This window comes from Corvus hawaiiensis, chromosome 4, assembly GCF_020740725.1.
Source record: "Corvus hawaiiensis isolate bCorHaw1 chromosome 4, bCorHaw1.pri.cur, whole genome shotgun sequence".
NCBI lineage: Eukaryota > Metazoa > Chordata > Aves > Passeriformes > Corvidae > Corvus > Corvus hawaiiensis.
This window is the reverse complement of record NC_063216.1, coordinates 5,257,721-5,272,862: the sequence shown is the minus strand read 5'-3', so window position 1 is coordinate 5,272,862 and position 15,142 is coordinate 5,257,721. Positions and strand designations below refer to the sequence as shown.

General features: G+C 39.7%; 1 protein-coding gene across 5 annotated transcripts in view; it reads left to right on the top strand.

The window, feature by feature from the left end:
- Nucleotides 1–8,591, top strand: part of LOC125325314 (solute carrier organic anion transporter family member 1A2-like) — a 47,677-nt gene extending 39,086 nt beyond the window's left edge. For all 5 annotated transcript variants that reach the window (XM_048302230.1, XM_048302228.1, XM_048302231.1 and 2 more), the window contains 6 exons: nt 556–751; nt 1,581–1,746; nt 2,329–2,513; nt 3,067–3,131; nt 4,256–4,373; nt 5,243–8,591. In XM_048302230.1, the coding sequence (XP_048158187.1) occupies nt 556–751; nt 1,581–1,746; nt 2,329–2,513; nt 3,067–3,131; nt 4,256–4,373; nt 5,243–5,402 (890 nt within the window). In that variant the 3' untranslated portion in view covers nt 5,403–8,591. The remainder of the gene's footprint in view (nt 1–555; nt 752–1,580; nt 1,747–2,328; nt 2,514–3,066; nt 3,132–4,255; nt 4,374–5,242) is intronic.
- Nucleotides 8,592–15,142: the final 6,551 nt, after the last annotated feature.

Sequence of the window (15,142 nt, the reverse complement as noted above, 5' to 3'; positions counted from 1 at the left end):
AACACTTCCAACATGTCTTTTAGTCAAAATTTGTTTCATTAAAGTATCAATCAGCAAAGAAATGCGAGAGCACATTGAGTAATCTCATCTCAAAACTGAAAAGTCTGTTCCTCCTTTCTGTGATGCTCAGGGTGCATTAAGATGTACCTTAAGATGTGCACTAGATTATCTTTCTGTTGAATTTCTCAGTCAGCTGGAGAGGCTGGACTGAAACCATATAATTTTTTTCTTGGTTTTTTTTTTTGAGTTGGACCTAGAGTTCAACTCTAGATTGCAATTTTCCAATTAATAATTTCAGTCCTACCCTGTAGCTCACTCCCCAAGCAGTTCTCACCTGCTGTTGACTTTGGCAGAGGTTTTGGGTGTGAAAGGAAATTAGCAGGGACCCATTTCTGACTGTAGTTAAATTATTCAGTCACAGGCACTCTTTGATTCTTTGCCAAACACAACCTTCTCTAACAGCAGCTGCAGTAGCTACTTCTTTATCTACCTTATAGTAGAGCAGCTTTGATGGTCTCCTTTATTTTAACATGGAAGTTTCACTTGTTTAAATAGGTGTTTACAACTTACCAGTTCTATGCGTTGGGTATTTTTCCGGAGGCTTATTCATGAAGAAATTCAAGATAAATATCTATCAGGCTGCGAACATAGCGTTCTGGGTATCTTTACTGGAATACCTTCTCTACTTTGCTGCCTATTGGACTGTCTGTGACACCTCACCAGTTGCTGGTCTAACAGTTTCCTATCAAGGGTATGTTCTTTGAGACTCAAGAGGACTTCAGTCTTAAGACACCAGGATGATATTTCTGGTCAAGAATCTGCCAGGGGCTCCATTTTATTTTCCTATTCTAAATTCTCAAGACGTTTTGCTTGCATGAGGCAGTAGGTCTGTTTTCTGTTATCTCTGTTTCAAACAATAAAAGTGCATTAAAATGGATATCCATGTAAAGACAATTGCATGTCCATACTAATTCTTTTACGAATACAATTAGTAAAATCATGTAACTGCAGGTGAAAATAAAAATTGTTGGTGAAACCAGGCATACATGAGTGCAATTTCAGAATAAGAGAGGAAAAGATCCCCTTCTTAATCTTACACCGGTTTACTCGAATTTCATTACTGTCAAGTTATCAGAGGATATTTTATCTGCAGTTTCTTGATTTGAAGCCTGCCATTAATCACCGGGAATCATAGAAGGGTTTGGGCTGGAAGGTACCTTAAAGATCTTCTGTTTCCAACCTCCCTGTCATGGGCAGGGACACCTTCCATTAGACCAGGTTAGGTTGTGTGTCTGTAAAATGGACATGGAGGTGTAGATGCAACTCTTATGGACAATCAAGGACATACATGCCATAGATGAGAAAAATGCTGTAGGGCATACATTAATTTATAATATGAATGTAATATAATACGATTTATTGTCCTATAGAAAGGTAGAAAGGCATGACTTCAGGATAGGAGCATGTAGGACTGGGTCCTGATTCGACACTTGAGCTAGAATAGAATCTCAAGCATTGCAGAAGGTTACTGTGGCTATTTCATTATTGAAATATTTATTCATCTTCTAAATGTGTTTCAGAATAGAACAAGTTTCATATGCTGAAAATACTCTACTGGCTGGATGCAACATGGATTGTGATTGCCCACTTAAAATATGGGACCCTGTTTGTGGGAACAATGGAATCACTTATGTGTCACCTTGTCTTGCTGGGTGTAAATCCTCAAGAGGAACTGGAAGAAGTGTGGTAAAGCATACATTTTATTGTACCGTAGCTATGAACTATAGTAGGTGACAAATAATTATACCAATATAGGGTGGGGAATATCCATGCACATTTGATTGAATATATAAGGTGAGAGATTTGAACAAATTCATTGAGTAGCACCAGAAATTTCAAAATGAGTATGAAAACTAGTTTAAGTTTAAATTAAAAAATATAATGAAGAAGAGTGCTTCTCTACTAAGAATTAAAGGAATCTTAAATGCTTAACATGGAGTGAGAAATTATTCTGAAGGTATTGCCAGTTGGGAACCTGAGTGCCCAAGAACATTTCAGCCAAAATGATAGTCTATAGCATGGACTTAATAATCTCTTTTACCCTGTAGATTTAAACAAGTAACCAGGTATTTCAGAGCTTCTATCCCCACATACAGGGGATGGCTGGACCTGTGCCTGGCAGTCTGGGAGAGAGGCCACAGTGCAGTGCTGCTCATGAGTGACGATCTCAAGTGCAGGAGACAGTGAGCTGGGTGCCAGCAGAGTGTGGGTTTGCCACTCAGTGTGTGAGTTTGGACAATCTGTGTGATTAAAACACTCTTATGACAGGTATTTGAAAACTGCACCTGTGTCGCAGCCTCAGGGTTTTCATCTCAAAACATCTCTGCAACTCTGGGCCAGTGTGATGGACATGAAAACTGTGACAAGATGCTCCATTATTTTTTAATATTGACATTAGTCTGCAGCTTCATTTTTTCCTTAGCAGCCATGCCTGGATACATGGTCTTAATAAGGTACGGTAAAATTTCCTTGCCTTAAGAAATCTACTGGACTTTTTATTTTGAGGTTTTAATTCTCCAGGGAATTAAAAGTTGCTTAGTTTGCTTATGGAAGGAGGAAGAGGAGAGAAATCTTATGTCATTTCTGTGCTGCTAAGCTTTAGTGTCATGTCAGCTTTATAATCTGATGTTGCTTCTGGCTATCAGATTTATCCTGAATTAATGCAGGAACACTGAGTCAGGGCACTGGGACATTGAGTGGTGTGTGATACCCATGTGTTTATCAATCACAGGAACGTGATGTTGATTAAGGCACAGCTACCTGGCACTTTGTGTTGGCCTTGGTACAAGTGGAGGGTGCCTTGACAGAAGCTTTTCCTTTTGTGATTTGGCAGTTCTAGATAAGGAACTTTTCAGCAATCGCCTAATGAACGTAACTCTTTCAACGACTGCTCTTACTAGAATGGTTTGGGCTTAATGTGATGAAGAACTTGATTTAAAAAAAGGGTTAAATAGCTCTTATTAATGTCACCTCTACTAATAAGTGTAAAATGCAATTATCATACAGGTCTCTAAAGCCTGAAGAGAAATCATTTGGAGTGGGTATCCATGGACTGGCTTCAAGAGTATTTGGTAAGAAAATATCTAACACACTTCAGAAGAGCAGCTAGAGCTGACCTAGAGTTAGAGAAGGGTCACATCAGGGCTATGGGCATGGCACAGGAGTCATTGCTTCTATGGAGTGCCTTTGATTGGGAAGAATTTAGGATTTTTTTACAGATCTCAGCAGCATGGCAAAGTAGAACAGCTTGCAGTTTGCATTTTTTTTATACTGGGTAATAGGCTGGTACCTTGGTATGACCCCAGTCAGAATCTAAGCACTATGCATCCACTTACTCTCCTCCCACATGGAATAGGGAGGAGAGTTGGAAAAATGGTAGAACACGCAGGTTAAGAGAAGAACAGTTTAGTAATGGAAATAAAGAAAAATAAAATAATAATAGAAAAAATACAGGAATAAAACAAAAGAAAAAAAAGTGATGCAGAATAAAATTGTGTGTGATCTGTTGACCAATACCCATCCCATCCCCAAGCAGCAGTCGGTCCCTCCTTGCCACTTCTGTCCAGTCTGTATACTAAGCACGACATTCCAGATTATGGAATATCCCTTTGGCCAGTTTGGGTCAGCTGTCCTGGCTGTTCCCCCCCATGGTTTCCTGCGCAGCTCCTCACTAACAAAACATGAGACACAAAAAACTCCTTGATGCAAGCACTCCTGAGCAGCAACTAGAACATCACTGTGTTATTAGCATTATTCTCCTATTAAATCCAAAACACAGCACTGCACCCGCTGCTTAGAAGAAAATTAACTGTATTCCAGCAGAAACCAGGACATGGGACTACATCTGCTGCTTGTTGGAATGCCATGTGGCATTCCTTCATTCTTGCTTATTGTTTATGTTTATTGAAGGCAGCATTGCCCCTCAGTGATTAGAGAAAATGTTGAGTTCTGAATAGGAAACACTGTCCATACTGTAGCATGTGGATATTGTTTAACAGGCCACAGGGAAGAAAATCTTTGGTTGAGGGTAGGTGGATGAGGAAGAAGAGAGAGCATAAGATATATAGAGAACGTGGCTCATGCTGCAAGAGGACAGTACAGATGAAGTAGCTGACAAACAGCATAGGCTCTGTAGCGTAGCTGATAACCAGAAGAAAACTGCTATTCACAGAAATGTTGCTAATATCCTTTTTAGCTGGAATTCCATCTCCCATTTATTTTGGAGCTTTGATAGATACCACTTGCTTGAAGTGGGGTACTATGACTTGTGGCGGAGAAGGAGCATGTAGGATGTATGATATTGTCACATACAGGTATATTTTCTACTTTATTTTAATTTCTCCTTCTTACTCTATTATTGCACACATAGAGATGTAATTTTATGCACTTTATGTCTTCCTAGTAGACAAACTGCTCCTGTGATAGAGACGTGACATAATTTTCTTTGGCATTGGCTTTATTTGTCAAGTGCCACCTTTGACACAGACATTGGAAAAACCTTCGAACAGCAATGTGCTGGTGCCATAATATTCAATAATAACCTTTCATGAGAACAAGCCTTAAAAACACTGAATTATGATAAAGTTACTGAAAAGCAGCAAGCTTACGTGGGAAAAAGTTTTAATGGGTGACTGCAAATTCTTTGAACAGAAAATGGTTGAAAGAGTACTTGAATTTAAAAAGAGAAGAAGTTTCTAGAGAAGATACAGTAACTCAAGTTGGAAATCGGCCCAGAATACCTCACCTCATGTTTTTATAGTCTTTCAAGGATTGTTGTGGGATTTTTAAAGAAAAATCTAGTTGAACTTGTGGCCTCATACTAATTCCTTTTAATAATGTGTTGAGGTTGATTTGGAAGAATATTCCTATGAATATCTAGAAATTTTAACCAGGTAGTCTGAGCCCTTTCAGGACTCTCTCTTTTCCCTATGGATAAAGCCATAAGAGTACCAGGTGCCTGACTTCACTGGCTAAATTGTTTGCCTGAAACTGGGAGATGTAAAAGGCCATTTCGCTGATTGACATATTCTCTGTTCTCCCATTTTCATCCTCTGTGAGATCCAAAAGGATCAGGGCACAAGCTTTAGACTGGCTGTGTAATTTTCACAAAACAGTGTTTGCTGAATAGTTTTGTACTTTTTTACAAATGCATATATTTAATGAAACTCATGATTTATTTCAGGTGGCTCTATCTTGGCCTGCCAGCAGTGTTACGTGGAGTGTCCTACATCCCAAGTACACTAATTCTCCTCCTTTTAAAGAAGAAACTGAAATCTGAAAAGCCAATCTTATTGAATGCACCAATAGAAATGCAGGATAAAGAACAAGAAGCAGTGAAATAGCATTTCACAGAAGGACATGTTGGGGAAAAAACATTGCACTGTAAATATTGGATATATCCTTGTGAAGAATTTTGTACTTTAACTAACGAACACTTGGACAGAGATTAATAGAATTACACGTAGTTTTATCCTAATTATATTATAAAAGTATCAGTTTGTAAACACAAGGCATGGGAAAAAATGTGTTTGGTGCAAAAGAAAAAGGACTAGAAATAAGAAAACTTATGAAATGCCAGGTTTGAGTTCTCTGAGCAAAGGGCTATGAAGCAGAAACATATGCATTCAGACCTGGTTCACTGAAAATAGAGAGAGTTTTGTGTTTGACTCCAGGTGATGCCAGATTTCATCTTGGAATTCTCCCACGGTTTCTGTCAGAGTCTCTCTCATTGACTGTAGACAGGATTTGTGGCTTCTTCAGGCCCCATTTTCCATATTATTTAATGATATTATTCGTCCTTTCAGGCAGGGATTATTTGTTATTCTGCATAGTACAGGTGGTCAAAATACTGGAAACCTGGTTTATGACATGTCTGAGTGTTTTGGCAATAATAATAAATTTAAAAATTACATTTTTAAAAAATGCCGTGTTATGGTGATGTTTCAAGATTTGCGTAGAGCATTGACAAGGAAAGGTCATCAGGATTCGTTACTTCTGTTACCTGCTGCCCTGGGATGTCTTAAATATTTAAGGAAGAAACCCTAAATGTCTCAAGTAAAAAAAAAGTAAAGGAAACCCTGCTGATAAAAGTCATACAAGGTGTCTCTGTGGTTTAGTGCATCCATGTTTAGCATCTGATTTGGCACTGCCTCTTATTTGGCCCCAGTGCAAAGAACCCTTAGGTCTGTCTGCCAGTGTCCATGCCATGACTTCCTGAGGCTTTTTATTACAGGTCCTGGTTATTATTCCCTACTGGATAAGGCATGGAGGGAGTTTGTGGAATGACCACAGACCAATGCTCCAGCACCTGCAAATATTTCCTACTTATTTATTCTATATGGCACAGACCTGCTCCCATTCAAACCACCTGGGGCCTTCTGCAGCCACCAAAAAAAGGGAAGGGTATTTTGCCACAGTAGTTCATTAGTTCAGTTACAATCTCTTTGCTTCAAGGTGTCTTATTGATACCATATGTGTGTGTGCTTGGAATTGCTTCCTGTCCTTGTGGAATCAGTGAGAAAAGATCCATTTCCTCCCACAGAGCGGGAAATCAGCTTCAGAATTTGGAGTTTCTTCAAATAAAAGTGATCCTTAAAACTAATTCTTTTGAAAAGATGTCATAGTCCCTGTCTCCCTGAGCAGGTATAACATGGGGAAGGGGAATGGAAGAAAGATAAACATGATGCAGTCAGGAACAGAGCAGAACAGATAATTCAGCTCCCTATTTAACCACAGATCTCCCAGAAGCTTTGCGGACATCTGAAGCTGATTTTGAGCATTGCTCTTGCTAGCATGGGGTACTCACTGAAAGCCATCATTCTTCCTTGTGGTTATATTCTTCCAAAGCTGGAGTTAAAAATCCTTTACAGACATTTAGTCACAGCTTGGTGCCAAGGTAACCTGGGAAACATGAAAAGTTACAGAGCACCAGAATTTCACAGCTGTGGGAAACAAAAGGACTTTGTTAAGTAGGCAAATCTGTGCCACATAAATAGAGCACTGCCAAAGGGTCAGACCTAGTTAACTCACTGTGTTTTGAAGTGGAAGGAAGCAGATAGGAACGTTTCCAAGTTTTAAAATTAGCATTTCAGCAGGAACATTTCCAAGTCTTGAATTTAGCATTTCAGTAGATATATTAATGTTGTGTTTAATTGCTCTGGTTCATCTGCCTGAGAGCGTAGCAGTGAAAAAGGCCAGGTTCCCCAGGGGCTCTGCTGCCCAGACTGTGCATCCAGGTAGGCAGTGCTGGATGGGTGATGCCTCCTTAGAGAAGCTTCTGGGCATAAACCTGTGGTGGGAACATTGCATCTCCAGAGCAAAACCAGGAAACAGAGAGTGCAGGTTGTGCCAAGGTGATCCTCATGAATCCGGTATGATATGCCATGCCTGGTACAACAGACACTCCTAGGATTGGGTTGTGAGGTCAGAAAATTACTCTTAAAGCTAGTCCTTCAAATGTAAAGCCAAGCTTTAGACTGGCTTCCTTCAAGTTTTAACAGGCTGACTGTGATTCAGCAAAACTGTTTAAACGTGTGCTTTAAAGTGATTGGCCTTATTGATGTTTATTGTTTAAATAAGTGCTGTTGGATATTTTGAGACTGAACCCCAAACAGACACAGTTGTGACCCCCATTTGAACAGAGGTGGGTTACAGAAGGTACTCAGAGGGCATTCATTGTGCTTGAATGTTTGGTCTGGTCCTGGTCTGATGTTTCAAGCACCAAGACCTGTGTCAGCACTGTGGGTAGCACAAGTCACAAATGGGAATAATGGCAGTAGAAGTAACAGCGCTCTAAAGTTTATTAAGCAACAACATACGAATATCTGGGTTGATGAAGTCCAATATGAAATTATAAAAATGAGTGTCAGGTTTCTGAGTGCCTGAGAGCCCAGCAGACAGCCAAAACAGTACAACCAACTACATCTTTGTCACTAAAGTTTCAACCCAGGAAAGAGAACTCAAGAGCTGAATTTTGATCCTTGAGCCTACCAAGTGGAAGGCTGGGTATTGATGCCTGGATACGGATGCTCTCAAACACTGAGAAACAAAAACTTGAAGTTTTTCAGGCAATGTGATGATCTTGGAGGTATTTAAAAGGCAATGTTACACAAACTGTGCACACAAGTGTTTACCTAGCATTTTAACATGTATTCATCTAGCATTTTGTACTCAAGGTCTTTTGTAATGACCCTTGATGTTCCATTGGGGTGTTTTTTGACTGTGATCAGCTGTTGAGCCATCATTTTCAAAGAAAGAACAAGTCTTCAGTCTCACTGAAAAATGTCAGTGCTTTGTAAAATGCACATCTCTGTGCATGAGCAGGCTATGTGTTTTAAAATTTGTTTTCATTATTTTTATTTTGTCTGTATTTTAATTTCATCAGCTATTTAATTGCCAAGTCTCTCATTATTTTAGTCTAACCTGTATCCTAAAAAATACTGTGTCTGGTATAACCTTCATTGCAGCCCTGCTGCTTCCAACTTTTAAGAATTGAAACCTTTACAATTAAACATTTCTGGATATGCATATTGCCCAAGCTATGATCATGATTGTTTTTTTTTCTTGACAGGAAATTACTCATTTGGGAGGAAAATATGTTACCTGGCAAGCTGATTTTAATTAGTGGACAGAAGGGAGGTGTGATGACCAAAGCTGCATCCTTACACTATAATTTGGTTGAGGTCAAGTCTGATTGTGATATGATGCTGGCTTTGTGTTTGTGATACAAACATATATTAACACGTGTAGTCTGTGAACATATGAGCATTACAATTTTGGGTAAGTATTACTGGCAGCTTAAGTTTACTTGCTTTTTCTGTAGTTTCATCTATGGTGAACAGTGGGCTGTTTTTCTAATCTTTCTATCTCAAGTGGAGTTTAGCAGCTGACTCTTCCCTACAGACTCTTCTCATCAAAGCAAATCATGGTACCAGCAGCTAATTCAGCCTGTGGCTGTGGAGAGGAACACCCTGAGAATAGCTGGGATGGGATTTGGCGTGCAAAGAAGCCAGATCACTTTTTAGTTTATGTAAGTCTGGTCACATGATACAAACTGGGTATATCCAGCAACAAGTTCTGGGCTACTGCTGGTTTTTTTTTTTTCACACAGAATTGTTGTTAGTCTTTTCCTTTCTTAACAAGGCATAAAGTGTTCCCAGTAACGATGGTTGGGATTTTGAACTTCCTTTGTTTAGGACTTTCTCTGAGAATGTAGAAAATTACTTGGTAATTGCCCCTCTCTTGCTTTGTCCAGGGAATCAAGGACATACATTTCTTAAATCACAGCAGACTAAATCACAGGATAAAACAGAGGATCCCTTTGGAAGGTGAAATCTTAGGTGTTGCAATGCCTGACTTCCCTTCTAGAAGAGACCATTTGGTAGCTCCAGGCCAGAAGTGTGCCTATTAATTTCCAGCAGAGGTGCTCAGGGGATACAAGCACACTGTGCTCAGGGCTTTTGCTCATGTGTGTGACCAAGGTTGGCAACTTGCTGGATCCTTACAGCCTGGGCAGAGCAAGAGGAAGGCCCTTACATGGAGGGCAGAAAGCCCCATTACAGGTGGGAAATGGTGGTTTAAAAGAAATAGTTCATTCCAGAGGTTTTGCTTTCTAAAAGGCCTCGGCCCCCTGCATTGGTCAAAAGGCTGCCTGGCTTTGTGAGGTTATCATTTAAATGGTTCCAAAACCAGCTTTGGAAAAAACAAACTTCTCATTTGAGGTTAATGAGACACAGAGAGGGCCAGTTCATGCTGTACCTTTGCTGTTACTATTGTTTCAAAGCAGATGGCCAGAGTGCAGGCAGCTGCATGCTGGCTGGTACACCATGGTTTTTCCTTCTTCGCAAGAAAACTTTCTGATATAAAGACAGAATCATGTATAAAACGAGCTTAAGTTTCTGCAGAAATTTTCAGAATTTAGAAAAAATTGCCAAGAGGGCACAAGACTCGTGGGGTTTGTTTGTTTGCTTGTTTTGTTTTGTTTTGTTTTGCTTTTGGTGGTGGTGGTGATGTAGCTTTCTACCTCACATTGTAGCTCTGAATGTTCTTCCTGGTGAGTCTGTATAATAGGATAGCAGGATTTGCAATGTTGCTGCTGCTACTTTGACAGTTCTACTTCCATGACTGGGATTTTGCAGGAACATTCCTTTCAGATGTGTTTATATATATATATATATATATATATTTGTGTCTGTGTGTGTGTGTGTATATATATCTATATATGCACGCAGACCCAAACAGACTTGTTTCAGACAGAGACAGCCTTTTTATGCTGTCCTTCAATTTTCCAGCATTACAATTTAACAGATGGAGTCTAATAAAGGACTTCTCTTTTCATTTTCATTCCTTTCCTGTAGAAGCCTGGCATCTGAAATCCTGTCTTGGGTGCTAGAGAAGTTATTTCTAAGTTCAAATATAGGAAAGACAAAACTATTCATTGTTTCCAAGTTCCTCTGTTAATTTATCATGCTATGTTTTCAGGTCAGAAAGGCCTGAGCAGCAGAGGCTGGGTTCAGCTATAAGCTGTCCTCACAGAGACCTTGAGATCCAGTATAATATTTTCCTTTGTTAATTAGACAAGTCTTTGTAGAGAAGAGAAGAGCTGGTATTTCTCCAAATCTTACTTCTGTATGAACATGAGGAACTTGATACTATACACACACAGAGTCAGACAGTGGTATTGTTAAGAAAAAGAATTACAACTTCAGTAAATACCTGGGGACATGAAGGGTGGTAAGTGTGGGAGAGCTGTTTTCCTTTGGTACTGCAGGCTGATAAATAGCAAAGAAACCCGTATTACACAGAAGCCCTTCTGGTTCTGAGGGTGATCTATTGCAGTCATTCAGTGTAGGTGGTGTAATTGGTACCAACCTCACTTCTCTGCTGTGTGAATTTTTCACAGTGTGTGTAATACCAAGGAGAGAGGAGCCTATACAGGGCTGCAGTTCAGTCCTCCGGGTGCAGAGATCACTGATAGGGAATTACTCTGTGAAATTCAAAGGCCTGAGTGCCCTAAATGACAGCTGAGCTCTCAATGCTAATTTGCATTTTTAAAATCACAAACTCACAATAACAGTTTTAAATAAAGAGACAGGAAGAGAGAGTACCAAGATTCAGGTTAGTCTGAATATACCTTTAGTTTAAAAAAAGTAAATAGGTAGGAGAAGAGGTACCAAGAGGTACCAAGAGAGGTACCATTTAGCTTGTGTTTGCATGGAAAGGGATCCAGATAACTCCCTGGTGCGCAGTGAAGAAAAACTGCTTCCCCAGAGTTTTGGGCTGGCAGATAATTCTCTGGGATAAAAGGTGTTGCCTGTGGTCACTGGAAAGGGAGGGCAATAAGCAGAGGGTGCTGTGGCTGACATCCCTGGCACTGACACTACAGCAGGAGAGAAAACATCTGGTGCATCTGCTTCGGGTATAACAATTGCACTGCAAGCTGCAAATGGGAGCTCTGGGGCTGTCAAAGGGGATTTAAACTCCTGTCCCTTTATAGTGCTCATGCTGGAGAATGCAGGCAGGGATGGTAAGAAACAGAGGGCAAAAATTTAGTGTCCCAGGCCTCTAATTCTTGTACTGACCAAGTTGGTTTAACACTTTTGACTTTATAAATCGAGTACAGTAAATAAATTACATTCCTTACCATCAGTAAAGTATTATTTCTTGGCACATATTTATTGATGTTTGCCAAGTCAAATTTTAAAATATAGATGGCATGACTTCTATTACTTCTCTGGAGATTGTTTTATACTCTGTTAATTTTGTTCTCTTGGAACCTTTCCCAGTGTGTCACAAGTACCCTGTAATGTTAATTTTTTATTTTAATATAGAGTTTCCCATCCAATTTAACTTTATTTTTTTTCTCTTTGATATTTTTACATTCTTCAGGTATTTACAAGTGTCAATCTCCCTAAAGTAAGGCTGTAAATTCTCTGTGTGTACTAGGTACATTATGATTTGTCTCAAGAATGCATGAAATTTGTGTCATGCTCCATATCCTATTGCTCTGAAAACTGCTTCTTGGTGGCCTTTTGTTTTGCTTCCTTGAAAAATGGCTTATTGTATATTGCTTTAACATTTTGATACTGGGTGAATTTTTTACCTTTGAGATTTTTCAATAATTTGGGACATTAACAAAACAAAAAGCAAAGAACTATTTTTTGGAAATTGGATTGTCATTGGTCCTATGTAGCTGAGTGTCAGAAACTTGTCTCAGGGACTCCTGTTTTTGCTTTACAGAACTTCTGTTACAAAGAAACATGGGTGAAAAAGAACCATGCTGCTTCCTGGAGTGGAATACCAAAACAGTGATTAGAGCTCTAGCTGTATCAGTGATACCTATGACTTTTCTTCCAGATCATAGAGGGTGATATCTTTACATTCCTCAGTAGAAGAAAGAAATTCCCGTGGGATGTTTGCCTAAGTTTATGCTGCACAACAATGTTAATGATAGTTCACAATATGTTTGCTTTAGTTAGTTCTCATGTAAAAACCCAGCTTGCTCAAAACCAATTACTGAAACTAATGCTTAAAAAATTCTTAAGTAATGTTAAAACTATTCTAATGAATGGTTTTATTGAAAAACAAAACTCTACGTAAAATATTTTTTCAAAAACTGACTGTAAGAAAAGCAGCCTTCTTTGGAACTGCAAAGGGAAGTATGGATCTGAGATAATTTAGGAAATATTTTCCTTGAAGCTTCCCACATCCCTCTCTTTTTAAGCGAAAGTACAAAGTTTTAAGTTTTCTTTAATGACTTTTGAAACACCCTTTAGTAGAAAAACAGCTCTAGGTTTCATAAGTAATAATAGTCTTGCATATAAAAGTACTTTAAGATTTCTTCATATTTTAAAAAAGTGAAGGTAAGTTTATAATATCCAAATATACAAACAAATTTGTATTGAGATGTTCCTTCTACATTTTCCACCAAGGACAAAATGAATACTTTTAAAGAATTATTTAATAAGTTGTTATTATCGTACTTTTGAATACAAGAGCTGGCTAGCCCTTAAACAACCACTACTTTGATAAGCCATAGCTGTGTAGGCCCATCATAATGCTCACAAGAGTTCTTCCTATGACTTTGGTCAAATTTACTGGAATCCAGGGGATTTGCACTCTTCTCGTGGCAGGGAATTTCTCCTGTTACCACCCACGGGGAGATAAGATTGAAAGTGTACTCCTTGCACAGATATGCTACTGGAAGTGCCCAGAGTTAGCTATTTACAAGTGGAGGGCTTCTCTCCACTGCTGCTCTGCTCATGAAGGCACTAGCACACTTTGTGAGCCAGCTCCCTGCTCCTTTTACCCCAGCTCAGGCACCTTCTGCGTTCTCACAGGGCTGGCACAGGCAATGGGCTGGTCCCACTCTGAGCTGGAGGTTAGAGAGGCCATCAGAGATCTTGGCCTGAGGAAAAAAAATCAATAATAACATATTTGAAGATGATTTCCTTTGGGTTGTATTCCACTATAGACTTGCTTGTTTACTTTCTTTTGATACAAAGTTTCTGTGGCACAAAAGGGCTGTGATTTTTAGAAGCTAAATTTCTCCATCAGTTTGTTAGGTTCGTGTTTAATTCAGCTTGTGCATAAGACACTTGTGAAAGGTGATTTCCAGTGGCATACATTGAAGTGAGCATCCTTTTTCCAAAGGTTGTCAGTTAAACTTCTCCTTTTTGAGCTTTGAAAGCATCCCCAGTTTGGGCTGTTCAAATCTTGTAACGTTTTATTTGTGAGAGTAGGGTGTATCTAAACAATAATTCCTTTATTCAGGTTAAAGCATTGTTCCAGCATGTGCTGGAGATTCAGACTGGAAATCTTGCATTAACTCTGACAAAAAATTTTTTCAGATATCCTTTTCTTTTTCAGAAGCCTAATTAGTTCAAGCACAAATTATATCTAAATGCAAAGGTGCAACTGACTAAGAAGTGTTATGAGTTGGATTAATTTTTAATGTCTATTTCTCTAAGGTTGATGGTATTGTTTCCCATATAAGCACACATGTAATACCTGTCTTACAGTTTGAAGAGATCATAACACTCCTCATTTACCACTAATATTGTTTGAGGTTTTTACACAGGAGTACTCAGTAGGCTCCCATCATTGGGGAGAAAATTCCCTTACTGCAGAGTTAGATGGCACCAATTTTGCATGATGCCTGTCAAGAGCTGCCAAATTAAGTTTTACAGGAGAAAATTCTCATAGGAGACCACTTTGAAATTATTTTTGCCACTTGTATCTTTGTCTTTTGTGAGTTTTCTTTGGGACCTAAAGAAGCTGGAATTAGTAAAATAAGATCAAGTGATTGCTTGCCTTAGCAACCCCAAATCCTCTGTGTGCTTTTCCAGAGGTGAAAAAGTGGTGCCAAGAAAAAGACTGAACAACTTATGTAGAAGTCATTCCTCTAAGAACTCTTTTGCTATTAAAGCAGAGGATTAACTGTTTTTCTCCCCTCATTTTGCACATGTTGTCCTTCAATGTTTCAGCAGCAGTAGGGTGTAATCTATCAGAATTCATGTCCCTCCTCCCTCTGTGACTCAGGAAACTCATGATGTGACTTGCAGACTGAGCTCCCTGAACGTTGCCCTTGCAGCCCCATCAGCTCACATTGTCTCCTGGCTGCCAGCTTGGCACTTGGGATTGTGCTGCTCCAGGCTGGGGCTCTGTTTGGCAGGAAAGCTTAATCAGTGCAACTGAGCATAACTAAAGCGGTGACAAGCGGGTCCCCCTCGTGCAGAGCTTTTTCCACCAATGAACAAGAGGCAGCTCCTGAATGGAAGCTGCCATCTGCTTCACCTCAGTGTGGCAGGAGGCCAGGGCTAAAAATTCTGCAGTTTCTTAAGTGACTGCCACACCAAATAACCTCTTGGAGGAAGGAGATGGCTGAGCACTCTCTCTCTGAGTGTCCTTACGTGCCCTGGCCGTGGAGCATCTTGCACCCTTTTGATGTGGTTTATCACACATGAGGGTTGCTGTGCAGCCAGCCAGGCACGTCCCATCAGGGATACCACGTCCTGCTTTGGGAACGTGGATGGTGGTGCTGGGAGCCAGGCTGGGAAGAGGCAGCTCCTCCCACTGGAGCTGC